The sequence below is a fragment of the Aureobasidium namibiae genome (assembly GCF_000721765.1).
Source record: "Aureobasidium namibiae CBS 147.97 unplaced genomic scaffold scaffold_13, whole genome shotgun sequence".
NCBI classification, from domain to species: Eukaryota; Fungi; Ascomycota; class Dothideomycetes; order Dothideales; family Saccotheciaceae; genus Aureobasidium; species Aureobasidium namibiae.
Genome location: NW_013581196.1, coordinates 527,789 through 541,649, shown reverse-complemented (window position 1 = coordinate 541,649; position 13,861 = coordinate 527,789). Strand labels below are relative to the sequence as shown.

General features: G+C 50.1%; 6 protein-coding genes across 6 annotated transcripts; 3 read left to right on the top strand and 3 right to left on the bottom strand.

Annotated features, from left to right (window-relative positions):
* Positions 1 to 308: 308 nt before the first annotated feature.
* Positions 309 to 1,280, bottom strand: M436DRAFT_50844 (cysteine proteinase; the record flags this gene model as incomplete). The annotated part of the gene is made up of 5 exons (XM_013569951.1): positions 309 to 884; positions 942 to 991; positions 1,054 to 1,068; positions 1,120 to 1,150; positions 1,224 to 1,280. 5 exons carry the CDS (start codon positions 1,278 to 1,280, stop codon positions 309 to 311), a joined length of 729 nt encoding a protein of 242 aa, XP_013425405.1.
* A 385-nt stretch (positions 1,281 to 1,665) lies between these two features.
* M436DRAFT_83702 (uncharacterized protein) lies at positions 1,666 to 5,776 on the bottom strand (the record flags this gene model as incomplete). The annotated part of the gene is made up of 2 exons (XM_013570241.1): positions 1,666 to 4,018; positions 4,068 to 5,776. 2 exons carry the CDS (start codon positions 5,774 to 5,776, stop codon positions 1,666 to 1,668), a joined length of 4,062 nt encoding a protein of 1,353 aa, XP_013425695.1.
* A 783-nt stretch (positions 5,777 to 6,559) lies between these two features.
* M436DRAFT_65549 (uncharacterized protein) lies at positions 6,560 to 7,684 on the top strand (the record flags this gene model as incomplete). Its single annotated transcript, XM_013570137.1, has 1 exon — positions 6,560 to 7,684. The coding sequence occupies one exon, from the start codon at positions 6,560 to 6,562 to the stop codon at positions 7,682 to 7,684; it is 1,125 nt and encodes a 374-aa protein (XP_013425591.1).
* Positions 7,685 to 8,697: 1,013 nt separating this feature from the next.
* Positions 8,698 to 10,912, top strand: M436DRAFT_74483 (uncharacterized protein; the record flags this gene model as incomplete). Its single annotated transcript, XM_013570240.1, has 3 exons — positions 8,698 to 9,118; positions 10,119 to 10,123; positions 10,643 to 10,912. The coding sequence occupies 3 exons, from the start codon at positions 8,698 to 8,700 to the stop codon at positions 10,910 to 10,912; spliced, it is 696 nt and encodes a 231-aa protein (XP_013425694.1).
* A 459-nt stretch (positions 10,913 to 11,371) lies between these two features.
* Positions 11,372 to 11,986, bottom strand: M436DRAFT_65547 (UPF0157-domain-containing protein; the record flags this gene model as incomplete). The annotated part of the gene is made up of 1 exon (XM_013570136.1): positions 11,372 to 11,986. The coding sequence occupies one exon, from the start codon at positions 11,984 to 11,986 to the stop codon at positions 11,372 to 11,374; it is 615 nt and encodes a 204-aa protein (XP_013425590.1).
* A 457-nt stretch (positions 11,987 to 12,443) lies between these two features.
* On the top strand, positions 12,444 to 13,578 carry M436DRAFT_83698 (putative aldo-keto reductase; the record flags this gene model as incomplete). Its single annotated transcript, XM_013570239.1, has 2 exons — positions 12,444 to 12,622; positions 12,720 to 13,578. The coding sequence occupies 2 exons, from the start codon at positions 12,444 to 12,446 to the stop codon at positions 13,576 to 13,578; spliced, it is 1,038 nt and encodes a 345-aa protein (XP_013425693.1).
* Positions 13,579 to 13,861: the final 283 nt, after the last annotated feature.

The following is a 13,861-nucleotide window of genomic DNA, read 5'->3' as shown; positions in this document are numbered from 1 at the left end:
TTCTTGTTCTCATGTATCTCATCGCAAATCGTGTTCAGCTCCCAGAATGCTGGTCTGTTTCTTTGACCCTCCTATCATACTCTTCGTGCCTGCCGCCCCAGGGGAATGCTCTAACTCCACGGTCTTCGTATCAACGACTTCTAGTCATCTCCGATACGCGGCGGGGATTTTGATTTCGGTGAGCTGAGTGAGAAGGGACTGTGTTCGCCGCCGCGATGGTGTGATCCACTGAGACCCCAGGTTAGCAACAAGTCCATCTCCCAAACATATCCACTGGGCACTCTCTCATTCGAGTTATGGGCAAAAACTTACGAGCGTCTCCTCTCCCCTTCCTTCCTGAACATCTCAATAACCCTCAACATCTCCTTTCTCCCTCCAGTCGCATCGACGTTCTTGCCCTTCATACTCATACTGACCTTGTCCTGCGCGTGTGCCTGCAGCAACCTCCCCAACAACAGATGCTGCATCAGCAAACACACAAAAACACCACAATCACTCCCATTTTCCTGCTGAGGAGAATCGTCCAGATTCACAAACTTCAGCGGCTTCTGCAGCAGTTGCGAGATATGGTGTGACAGCATTTTCGCTTCGTTCATGTTGGAAGGGCAGAGCGAGTCGTAGTGAAAGGCTACGCCGTCGACGACGCTGACGAGAAGTAAGGACCAGTGGGAGCCGCCTTCTGCGTGTTCGACATCGCGGCAGTCGTTCACGGGCAAGAAGATGTGTGTTGTGTTTTCGAAAGAAGGAAGGGCGGATTTCAGGGACATGGGGTCGTTGGTTTGGAGGAGCATGAAGGCCATGCTGGGGCGGAGGAGGACGATGCGGGCTTTAGGGTAGGCGTTTAGTTTCTCGTGTTCGAGGTATTCTTCCCAGAAGGCAATGGCCTGTTATTGTGGTGTTAGTAGGTTCGTGGGTTGAAGGCGGTAGGGCAGGGAGATTACGTTGTCGGTGAGCCAGTCGTTCTTGATGCAATCGACGTCTTCGACCGTCACTGGATGTTTGGGTCAGTCTCCGGTGTCCGATGCATGAGAGGATGGGAAGAAGAGAGCGTACATCGAATATCATGGTCTATTGCCAGTCAGCTTGTAGGGTTATATAGCTGCGGCGCAATCTACTCACAACTGAGGTATGCATCGTCGGGCTGGAGTGACTGTTCGTGCATCTGTCAGCATCTTCTTTCTCTTCTGACTACTCAGTACAGATTGCACAAGAATCCAGCATACCTTGTCGCCAAAGCGTCTACTCACTCGTCCACCGAACGGGTGAAAGCCTGATGACATGGTCGGTTGTAAAGGCGTGTTTCTCGAGCGGGTGCTTCGTGATTGCTGATGTGCAAGTGTTGGGTGTCTGTTGCGCGTTCGAATGTAGAGGTCTGAGCCCGAGGTTCTTAGGAAGAGTCGAGGAATCACAATGTCTTGGTTGTGACAAAAAGAAAGTCAATGGATTGCGTATCAAGTTTCCGTTGCGTCCGCCGGTCACGTATGTCAAGCCATGACGACGGTCCCGCGCGCGCCTCGGCTCCCGTGTTTCCGCTGTGAAGCAAAGCATAACTCTTCCATATATCTATGCAGCAACTGCTTCTTTCTCTAGCAAATACCAACACTAATGTCTGTCGTCGAGATACAGAATCAGCTTTGTCAAGCAACCTTCTCCTGCTGCCGCTCATCAAAGGTGGTAAGTCTGCAGTATCTGCTCGAGTCTTCTCTCTGCATCCACTTGCCTCTGCAATATCTTGACGTGTCTCTCACGACTAGCCTTGATGTCCTTCTTGTCCTTTTCCATAATACCACTCACTTTCTCGTACCCTAATACAAGCCCTCTGTGCATCTTCGATCGTTTGGTGCAATACTGTTCGAGTCTTGCTTGGTTGCTCTTCTCAAGACGTTCGATGAGATTTTCCCCATCTTGCTTGTAGTCCGAACTGATGTCCTTGATGGCTGTCTCGTGATCCTTCAGGTGCTCTGTCAACCGGTGAGCTATGCGTACCAGTTGGTCGTACACATTTCCTTGATGAAACTCTAGTGCGTTTCTCCACATCGAGAAACCGCTCTTCGGCTTGTCGCCTTCATCATCTGTATCCGAAGATGATTCCGAGTCATCACCGTCATCGTCGTCGGCATCAACTGATTCTTCATTCACCAGTGTCTTGTCTGGATCTTCTCCTTCTCCTGCTTCTTCGGCTCCAGTGTCCTCAACCTCGTCTCCATCAGCGGCTTCTGTATCCGTCTGAGGGACCACTTCTGATCGTAATGCTTCCATCAGGCCAAGCATTCTTTGTGTAGCTTGAACTTTTGGAGGCGAATCTTGCTGAGGCTCTGGGACCGTGTTTTTTGAGGGTTTCTTCTGAGGCTCGGGTGGCTGTCTGCTCTCGGCTGTCGCTTGTGTGTCTTCATCAAAACCGGCGTGTGTAATGGCTGGCGAGGATTGAGCTGGCAGGTTTTCCTGTAGAGCGCCCATTTCCTCTAAGGAGCTCTCTGATCTGACTGCCTCTTTGTGCTTAAATCTCGTGACCTGAGCAAATGGATCATCCACAGGCTGACGTGTCAGGGAAGGAGGTGTAACTGGAGTCGCCGACATCCTCTCGTCTCTTGTTCGGGGGGATTGAACTGTGTCTGGCGGTATCTTTGTTCCGTAGGGTATAGGGGATCCATTGTCGGCGACTTGAGACGACCTTCGCAACACTGGGTCCTTGGCTGCTGGAGACCTTGTCAACTGTGTACGAGATTGGAAAGTGCTTGTTCTTGAATGTTTAGCAGGCTGTCGGGTCAGTTCAGCAGGAGGCCGCTTTCGATCGGTTCCAAGTGGTTCAGTCTGTTTCGCTTCCAAACGTGGGTTTACGGCTCTTTCTTCGGTCTCCTGTGCAGGGGGCATCAGACCTTGACCAGCTTTTCGCTCAGCTGATCTGTCGATAGGTCGTGGGTTGATGCGAGGCGGCGCTTGTGTGTCAATTGGAGTGGGTAATGCTAGTGTCTGGTTGGCAGATCCTGGATGCTCTGAGCTGACAGGCGCCAGATCTTTTGAACTGCTGGACTTAGTTAATATCCTCGGCTCGCCCAGAGATACCGAAGGGTTGGCCGCGACTGTATCTTTGCGCAAGACTTCTGGCTTCCATGGTAGTCGTCTCGAGGGGTCTCCAACCAGGTCTTCCAAAAATCCAGTCTGAGCTCCGGTTTCGACTGCCGTGCGATTCACGACTAACGTTCCGTCGTCGGCTGCGTCTCTGGCCAACCGAGCGCTTGTATGTCTATCCTCAGGTATGGCGGTCTTGAGCGACATTCCTGACCCCTTCGAAGCCTTTGTTTTGGCGATAGGAACCTCTGTAATGCTCGCTATCTCATCAGGGTAGCCAGTGGGGGGGTCTGGTTCCGACTTAAAGACGTTTCCTTGCGCCTTGTAAGTAGGAGAGGTGGCGCCAGCATGAGCAGATGTTCCAGTGACTGCCACACCAGATGACTTCTTAGTTGGCATGTCCAGGCCAGTACTATAGTTGTCTGGTGGGTCTTCTAGATTGCACTGGTCAAGATTTGGAGACGAAACTTCTGCGGAAGGTAGACGATGCATATCTGGGCTGGAATCTTTTCTCATAGCTCGTGTCCCCTGATTTCTAGGTCCAGCGGTGCTGAAGCTCACGAGATTTGGCTTACGCTGAGCACGCTCTTGCGCCAACAGATCAAGATCAGAGTGGTCTTTACTCAGGTGGGCTAGAGACTGCTGTACTGCTGATGAGTGAGCATCTGCAGACCCAGATTTGGAAGTCTGATCCACGATCAAGGGAGTCTTGAGTTCCTCCTGTGGCTTCTGGCTCATCACCTCCGGGATAGTGTGGTTGAAGCTGGCATCGTAATCTTGGTTAATTGCATCTTCGTCGTCATCATTTGACTTATCGTCATTGACGCTGACGGGATTCCTGTGAGTGGTGCCTTGTTTAGGCATTGGTCTGTATGCTGAACTGGAGTAGGTGTGTGCAGCCGGGGCCTCTTGGTTGATCCTGGGCTCCGTAGCTGTTGAGATCGTGGCACTGTTGGCATTGGTAAGCAGAGAACACCATTGGTGCATGCGATTCTTACCGATCCGGACTCGTAAGGGCTTGCATCATCTGCGTCTTACGTCGAGGCTTAGCTTGCTCGGGCTCAGGAGGCTTTGCCGGCTGGGCTCGAGTTGCGAGTTGAGATTGTGAAGCACCGACCGAGTTGATATGTGTTACGCTCTCCTCGGAGTCTTCAATCTCTTCTTTCTCTCTGTCGGTTGAACTGGGATTCTGTGATACACGCTTCTGCGTCCTCATAGCATCGCTCGTTGTGGTTTCTGGAGCGGATTCAACGAATCCATCATCTCTGTTAGCTTTCTTCGTTTGAGCCCGCGTGCTTGCTCGCGTAGTGGGCGCTGCCCTCGACTTTTGCGATTTAGGCGCGCTGTAGTCCTCGTCGTCGTCATCTCTATCAGTGTCTGGAACTTTGGCAGCTTGTTTCTTCAATTGGCTCCTGTTACCATTTTTACTAGCAGCTACAGTCTTTGTGGCCTTAGTCTGTTTCGAATTGCCTTTTTCGAGACGCGATGGCTCCGCAGACTGTTCTACGTCTGGATCTGGTGATAACTCGAACTCGCCGCGGTCTGCAGGAGTCTCGATCTTGCGCGATGGCTGTTTGGTCGGGAGTCTCTGAGGGTGTTGTTGCGTAGGTTTCGTGGTAGTTTTGGTCGAAGATTTGGCTGGAGGAACTTGAGGCGGACGCGCTGAGATCTTTTGAGAAGCACCGGTCTTGGAAATGGCTTCCAGTGCTGCTGCTGATGCTTGTTTTGTGGTGTTGGACTGACTGGTTCCCCCAGCCTTCCTCTGTCGAAGAATAGCAGCGGCCGAAGTCTCACCTTGGTTGACGATGTCAGGAAGAGGCGGAGCAGGTTTGAATGACTTCTTGGAGGTAGTGCCAGCTGATTTCTTGGGTTTACTTGTGGTAGCCTTGGCAGTTGAGCCCTTGGGTGGCATGTTGGGCGTGGTGAGACTAGTGGGGGCAGATACGCCGAGGTAGAAAGATCTGGTGGGTTCCAGAGGAGCTGCGCTCTGATTCTCCTCGGCTTCTCGAAAAGCCAGGGGCACTTGATCAGGAGTCTTTGCTACCCTTGAGCTGGACTTGGCAGAAGGGTCGATAGGCTGAGAGCGGACTGTGATACAATCTTGTAACTCTTCGCCGCTGTCGTCGTCGCTGTTTGTAGATACGTGAACAGAAAGGTCTGATTGCGTCTCGTTTGCGGTAACAGCGTGTTTTGACGATGAGGTTCGCAGTTGGCCTTTGCCTAGAACTCCTGAAGTGGTGTTTTTCTCAGAAAAGACGTTTTGAGGTAGCACTTGGAATGAATCCTCCTCTATAGCGTGATCTGCACAAGAAGAGTGCTCACGCAAAGGCACCTCAAGAGAGTTTTGCGCAATGACCGGGGGCTGGGCGGACGGGCCTAAAGCGATGACGTCTTTCTCATACGATACTGCTTTAAGCTGGCGGGTTTCAATGGGCACGCTTTCCTCAAGGAAGTCGAGCAGAGGTCGAGGCGGGCGAGCAGGCGCAGGAGGCCGGTCCTCGAGAGAGTCGTGGACGATGCTCTCAGGGCCCTTCTGCGAGACGTGGTCTAGAAGCGGTCTCTGGGAGATAGATGGCGATCTGGGGACTTGCGTAATGGATTGTAGAGCCTTTTGGGATGTCTGCTTGACAGGTGTCGGATTGTGGCTGCCGTGTATAGGACGATGGTATTTTGCTTGACCGAGTTCAGCAGGCACAGCCGAGGCCATGACTGTAGCGATAGAGAACAGCGTTCATGATCGTGCACTCGGCTGAGTGTATGTTGGGGCTGAGTGCGAAGGGAAGTTGCGGCCTTATCGATTTCTGTCACATGCTTGTTGCACCTACCTCTCTAGACCTTCAACTTAGCGGTCGCCCTTTCCTTCAAGTATACAAAATGTCACGTTGTGACTCAGAATAGTCGAGAGCGGCTAGCAAAGCATCGCTGCTCCCATTCATCTGCTTTGATTGCGCGATCCGACTTGACATCTGAGGGTTAACGGGCTCGGAAGAGCAGAGAGACTATCAACACTGCATTCCGAAATTCATCTCAATCTCAAATTTACCACATGACGATACATCCTTTCCATGCACGAATGTCTGTCGTATGTGTGGCCATGAAAATGCACAGCTCCTTCGGTAAGTGGAAAGCATCCACTCAGAGTCGTGATAGTACTAGCTCTACGTTGCTTCAACTACCATCTGGAAAGGGCAGTGTTGGCTTCAGATACGCTGCACCATATATGAGAGCGAGGTTGGGTGACAGACTCTGATATGCGGAGAGAATATTCAGCGAGAAGAAGTTCTTGTCACGTTCAGTCTCAAGAAAGAAGGACGGAGGTGAGCATTGAACCGAAACCGAGAAGCACAGACCACCGGTGTCATAGGATTACCAATCCCGGAACGACAAGGTCCCGATCGAAGCACCCTCGTGGTGACAGGTGGTGACAGTCAAGTATCTGTCTTGCACTCGCCAACTCTCGACGAGCACCACCAAGAATCACTAGACAGCTATGGGAGAATCGCCAGAAAACACCTGCAGATTAGCCAAGGCTTACACCAGCCTACGCGATGCAGTTCGTCAGACCAAGCGTCCTCGAAGCCTCGCCCTCTCGACCTATCCGACGTTACCAGAGACAAGCCTCGAACGACGGGAACAGTCGTTACCCGCAGCTGCTGAATCCAAGACCCAGACCTTCCTCTACCTTGCATATGGATCCAACTTGTGCAACGAGACGTTCCGGGGTAAGCGTGGAATCAAGCCTCTGTCACAGATCAATGTACAAGTACCAGAACTACGTTTGACTTTCGACCTTCCTGGCATAGCCTACTCGGAACCATGCTTTGCAAATACAGCCCGTCGCGATCCTGAGAACGATGTACCATCTTCGACGGAAAAGGAGGGAACACCCGCATCCAACGACTACCACAAAGACAGGTGGCACAAAGGCTTGATCGGCGTAGTCTACGAGGTCACAGCCACAGACTATGCCCATATCATTGCTACCGAAGGCGGCGGCGCCTCGTATCAGGACATTCTTGTCGACTGTCATCCCTTCGAGATCTCAGACCCAACCCGTTCTGTTCCAGTACACCCCGCTACCAAGCCATTCAAGGCCCATACTCTTTTCGCTCCTGCTGTACCCCCTGGCTCTCAACCCCCGAAAGAGGGAGGAAGAATCCAACGTCCCGATACCTCTTACGCACAAGCCTCGGCTCGTTACTTGAAACTTATTACCGATGGAGCTGCTGAGTGCAGACTGCCATACGAGTATCAAGACTATTTGAACAATCTCAGACCGTATACAATCACTTCCAACAAGCAACAGATGGGCCAGTTCATCTTCCTCACCTTGTGGCTGCCTTTTATCGTGCTCGTCTTCAGCCTCGGCGCACAGTTTGCCGATGAGCATGGTCGCACCCCACCTTGGCTACGCATCCTTTCAGAGTCCATCTTCAGAGCTTGCTGGAGGACCTACGATGGTTTTTTCAAGCCTACCTTTGGCGATGGCGAGCGGACAGTGCCTGCAGAGGATGAAGATGGCCAACATCAGCAACCACCCACCCAAGACAACCTGCCTCGATACCTTGAAAGCGGCGCATCAACGAACGAGAAGATGAATCCTTCGGCCGTATGATCGGAGCAGAGGAACAACAACAAATTATTGTCGTATGCAGCAAACAACGCGAACGTAGTGTCGCATCGAGTAAAACGACATCGCGTGCACTGCTTCGAGTCCTTCCCAGATATGCTCAAAAGATATTCCTGCTTGCAAGCTGCCCGCACTCTTTCGATATCTTTTGCGAAGAGAGTGAGCACACCATCACACATGGCGGCGAAGCTCCTTGCTTCAACTTGCTTGTCTTCGAGCCAAACAGCAGCCACAACAACAGCCAACAGCGGACTGAATCAACGAATGTATACCAAAACATCTGACAAAACCGAAACCCCCTAGCCGCCGTGGTGCTAGATTGGTCAAGAGAAAACGCACGAGGCTTTCTTCCTTATTTTTGTCGTGCGAGGATTACTGGGACCTCTCATGGCATTAAAGATCGGCCTTGCCGAGGATCGAACCGGTGGCCATAGGCCGACTGAGCGGAAGGAACACTACTTTGACCACTGCGCCAGACCACCAGTTCGATGTAAGGAATCCTGACTGGCATCACTATAATACCAATCTCCCAAATGCGCTAGGTCTCGCATTCTCCGGTGCAGCCGTCGTCGCCGAGCTGTTTTCTGGATCCTGGCACCATGTTGTCCTTGCGGATACTTAGTCAGGTTGAATAGCGATTGGTTCGACAAGTCAATGATTCATTTGTTTTGATAGTAGTTCGGGATCGTTATGATACTGAGGGTGTTTGCTGAAGTGGTTGCTTCACTTCGTGGTTCGCCACTACCCCTGGACAAAGGGCAGTCTGAAGCACTCGAGACGATATCTTTGTGATTGCTTCACTGCTGCAATCCGGACAAAGCACATGGAAGAGACTTCCGGAGCACAAAGAACACCATCGTCGTAAGCGCGCTGCTTCTTTGATCTATCAGAAGCCACATGGCTGACTCGAGCATACAAAGCCTGTATATTTATTCTTACTAATCCCCTCAGGGCGTTCCCTGATCTTCTTGTAAACAAACACCATATCCTCGAACACAATGTACACCAAAGCAATCTTTCCCACGATATTCCTGGCAGGCCAGGCTCTCAGGGCGCTAGCTCTCCCTGCCACTACAGTCACCATTCACAGTGTAATCACCAGGACGACAATCGTACCTGTCATAACTGAGGCTGCTGGTTCTAATCCTTCAAATGTTGCTACCCCAGCTCTTTTCACACCTGGAGGCAACAACACCTCTCCTACTACACTTTCTAGTTTCAGCGATGCTTCGCCTTCCAGTGCGACTCAGCTCACCATCACCGTAACCAAGATCGAGGCCAGGCCTTTCCCGGTGTTCATTACTGTGACTAGTTACTATTGTCCCACCCCTACTTCTGAGGTTGTGCCCAGTTCATCTATTGATTTCCCAAGAATCACTTTCGTCGCTCCCTCAAGCACATCTACTCCAGCACCCTCGAGTACAGTGCCTTTCTCCCAGCCTATCGAGGCATCTCCTACCCCTGCAAGTACTTCCTCCAAAGCCTGTGTCTACCCCATCCCAGGTAAGTGTGATTTCTAAAGGCGGTAAGGCAAACACTTTTTCTTTCCTCTTTTTTTATCTTGTCTCTTATCTTTTTCTTCATGTATTCTCCATGGTTGTACGAGTAAAATTCAAGTGTTATCTTCTGCTCTTCTCTTCACATCTTATTTATATCAAGATCTCTGTCTTCACTATCCTGTCACTTGTGTCATCCCTCGCCATCATCCGAGAATTCTATCAGTTTTCCAATCTGACCTTTTTTCATCCCCAACGCTCTACTCACAAGAGTCTGCCACAATGGTAAGGATACCTGCAGAGTCCGCAAATATAAGAGGTGGTTGTCTGATCTGAGTTGCACAATCAACAGTTTAAGCTTCCCGCAGGTCGGCTGACTTGACACTCCGGCCTACCGCGCAAATACTCGCGCTCACAACCAGCCCCTGCCTAACCTTTATATTCTAGGTAAGTTACGTCCCCTTTGACCATGGTGGTGCAGTGGTCAGCACACCCGATCTGGTAACCTAAGTCCCTATATTCGCTTACCTAAGTTCCTAATACTCTCTCTCAAGGATCGGGAGGTCGTAGGTTCGACTCCTACCCATGGTGTTTCTTTTTGTGCATCTCTCATTATCGCCTACGTTCTTTCTTTGTCTCCGTCCCGCACTTCTGTTCACATGCACATTTCCTTATCTTACTCCCGGAGCGAAAGGCGCGGAGGCGACTCTGCTTGATTTTCGCAATGAGACCACGAAGTTTGCTAATGTCCACCAACAAAAACAAGACACAGATACGACTATGCTTGAAAAATACCAAGATAGTTTCGACAAGATTTTGATGTCAGTTTCTTTGTGTGGGTTGCGATACTCTGCTCCTCGGCCAAGATTGCATACCGAGCATGGAAGGTGCAGATGACATCCCTGAAACTTATGACCAATCAGCCTCGGTATTTCCTAAACACAACAGCTTATTCGCAGGCGATCCAACACGCTTTGATCCGAGATACCACTTCATAGTCTCATATCTTCGATTGCATGGGTAGCGCGTGGTGAGTCTTTGTCCCCGAAGAACAATATCAAGACTTCGAACAATACTTGGCGTCAGGCACTCGAGATTACAAGGGACGAGACGAGTCGTTCCTGACGAAATCTGACAATGCAGCCAAAGAACTTCCCACGTGGGAGGCAACGTGTTTCTGGCAGGAGTCAAAGAGATATCCGATCTACGAGCCTCCAATCAAGGACAATCCACACTCAGAACAAGCAAAGTGGGTAGAGGCATCACCTTTGTAAGAAAGAAGCTTCTGACAAGGCAAAACACAAATCGACTCGATTATCTCAACTATATAAGCACCTTGCCCTGACCGCCGAGAACAGCTTTTCTTCTTCGTCGATAAACTTACAAGTCAATCGCTACAGTAAGCATCATCTCACCTTCCACACACACAAACACCCCTTCCTAACAGAACTGCTCACAGAAATCTCTCAAAATGGGCAACGGACAACTCTACGTTTCTTCATGCGTCCTCCAGGGCAAGGGCCAGCTGTACGTCTCTTCGTGCACTCTCCAAGGCAACGGTCAACTCTACGAGTCCTCATGCACTCTCCAGGGCAAGGGACAGCTCTATGAGTCGTCTTGCTCCCTGCAGGGTAAGGGCCAGTTGTACGAGTCTAGCTGCACCCTCCAAGGAAATGGTCAGCTCTACATTTCTAGCTGCACTTTGAGCCGCAACTAAACGGTTTGCTCATGGTTCTGTCCTCTCGCCCGATTTCTTTTCCTTCTGTCTTGATTCTTTGATGTGAGAGGCTGTTTCTAAGGGTTTCTTGCAAAGGAAGTTTCGGTTGGCTTTTTTTCTTTTTCTTCACGATTCTCTGTCTCTGTGGCCACGGAGGCATTGGATGTATATGTTGGTTTTTCTCTATGTCTATCTTCTCTTTCAATTTGTTTTGGCTGGACCTGATGATCTACAACCATTATGTCCATGTCGGAGGACTCAATTTTATATCCTCTTTTACCAACGAACAATCTTGACCTGATGTACTTATCAGTGACCTCAAATGTGACTTGTGGATACCCATCACATTGATGAAGGTGGTCGCTCATGTGAGGATACATCCTCCTGTCTAATATCCACCCCCCAGTAATTGCAACTTTTATACTCTTTTTCTCATCAGCCATACAGCCATCACCAACATCACTCAATATACCCCAACTCCCTGAACGCATTCTTCAAAATCTTTCTAATCGTATCCTCCTTCAAATCATTATAATCCTGCATATCACCCCCTTTCTCTCCAATCTGCTCCGCAGCCATCATCTTAGCTTCAACGTATGCCGCCTTGTCCTCCGCATTCCCCAATATCCTTTCTCTGAAGATTCGATGTCTGACCACTTCCGGAGAATCTGGGCCCCAAACATGCAAATTCACCGCATAAGGCACGTAAGCGTAGAAAAAGCGATGTCCATGCCAATGAGGTTCTCTGAGTAGGAATCTAAAGCCTGCTGCTTCCAGAGGCGCAACGTATTCTGATTCGGCAGTGATGTCTCGAACGACCAAGTCGATGTCGATGATGGGTTTGGCGGGGAGGTCGGGGATGCTGGTCGAGCCGGTGTGGTGTACAGCGATGACTGAATCATTACCGAGAGCAGTGATGATTTGTTGCTTTATGGAAGCAAAGATCTTGGGCCATTCGGGGTTGTAAGGGACCACTTTTAAAGTCGGCTGGGTATCGCGGAAGGCGATGCGTTGGACGAGTTCGGGCTTGAATTCGGTATTTTTGATTATCTCTGCGATTGTGGGTGGTGCCATGGTGCGAGATTCTTGTTGCACCTGCGTATGACTTGAGATTTTGTCAATGATGTGTGGGAGTAGAGGACACGAATAGGGAAATTGTGAGATGTATACGAGAGTAGTCGGTTCTGACCAATCAACGTCGTTTCATGTACGGTGGCCTAATCAGGAGACCGCATGTTGAACTCGCGACTGGAATCAATCCCACTTGTATTTGACCAAGCATAGCGATAGCAACTGAAGGAACAGCGTATCAGTGATTAGCACGTTGCAGCATGGACATTCGCGCGACTGTCTCACGACCCCCCTCGCAAAACCATGGCTCAATACGGTCACCACGGATATCACGATATACATGCAGATTCGTAGGATTGGAACACGGGATATAAAGCCAGCTCTCGTAACCAGATGTCAGCTACTCTTCACTTATCGGAAATACATCATCCAACATCGACTTGGTTTTTCTCCAACAATCATGACTCCATCCATTCCTTTTCGTAAACTCGGTGCAAATGGTCCCGACGTACCTGCCTTGGGCTACGGCATGATGGGTCTTTCTCAGCCTGTCTACGGCAGTGTTTCCAGCGAAGAAGACAAACTCGCCATGTTAGACCGCGCCTACGAACTAGGAGCCCGACACTGGGATTCTTCAGAGTACGTTTGTTTCCATTGGATCTCAAGCATTCCCAATGCTACAATACCATCAACCAGCCAAACAGTACCATTCGTCTCCACCACTGACCCAAATCAGTCTTTACAGTGACAACGAAGAAACACTCGGAAAATGGTTCACCCTCAACCCCCACCTCCGCTCCTCCATCTTCCTAGCCACAAAATTCGGCTTCGTCAAGAATAAATTCCCCACACTGAACAGCACATCCTCCTACTGCATTTCCGCCTGCGAAGAAAGCTTGCGTTTACTCAACATCCCCTACATCGATCTCTACTATCTGCACCACCCTAACCCACAAACCCCCATTGAAGACACAATGCGCGGAATGAAGTCACTCAAAGAAGCAGGGAAAATCAAATACATCGGTTTATCCTCCGTATCCTCTGCTACCCTGCGTCGAGCAGTGAAAGTGGTCAAAGTGGATGCAGTACAAGTGGGCTACTCACCTTTCGAACTTGACATTGAGGGCGACAAAGGCACCAACCTGCTCAACACTTGTCGGGAGTTGGGTGCTGCACTGGTGGCTGCAATGCCGCTTGGACGAGGTATTCTGACCTCTACATTCGCTGACAATACACCTCTGGATCCCAAAGATATGAGACCAACTTTCATGCCTAGATTCCAGGATGGGAACCGAGAAAAGAATGTAGAGGTATCCAAGCAGTGGAGAATGTTGGCGGGCGAGAAAGGGTGTACGAGTGCTCAACTGGCTATTGCGTGGCTGTTGGCGCAAGGCGAGGATATCTTTGTCATTCCTGGGACAAAGAGGATCAAGTATCTAGAGGAAAACTGCGGTGCGGCAGATGTCAAGTTGAGTCGAAAGGATCTGGAAGAAGTCAGGAGGTTTGCAGAGACTTGTGAGATTGCTGGAGGATGTCTACCGCCGAACTTTGAGAGTTTCACTTTTTCTGACACTGTTGAGGAGGAAGAGGTTTAAGATGATAGGTGGATGCTTTGGATTAGAAAATACAGGCGGATAATGGTAATCAAACAATCAAAGGTATAGACGCCGTCTTCTGCTATGCGCAATGCTGGCTTTCCTAAATCCTACACCCTGCAAAGCGAATAATACATTTTTGTCGCTCAATTCCTCTAACTCTCATTCGGGCATCGCAGAAGTGTAGGGTGTATCTTAGATGAACATTAAAGGTTCAAAACGTTAAATCTCAGAGGTTGGGGCCAGAAGGTGATGAAGGTAAACGCCCCGTAACATGCAATCA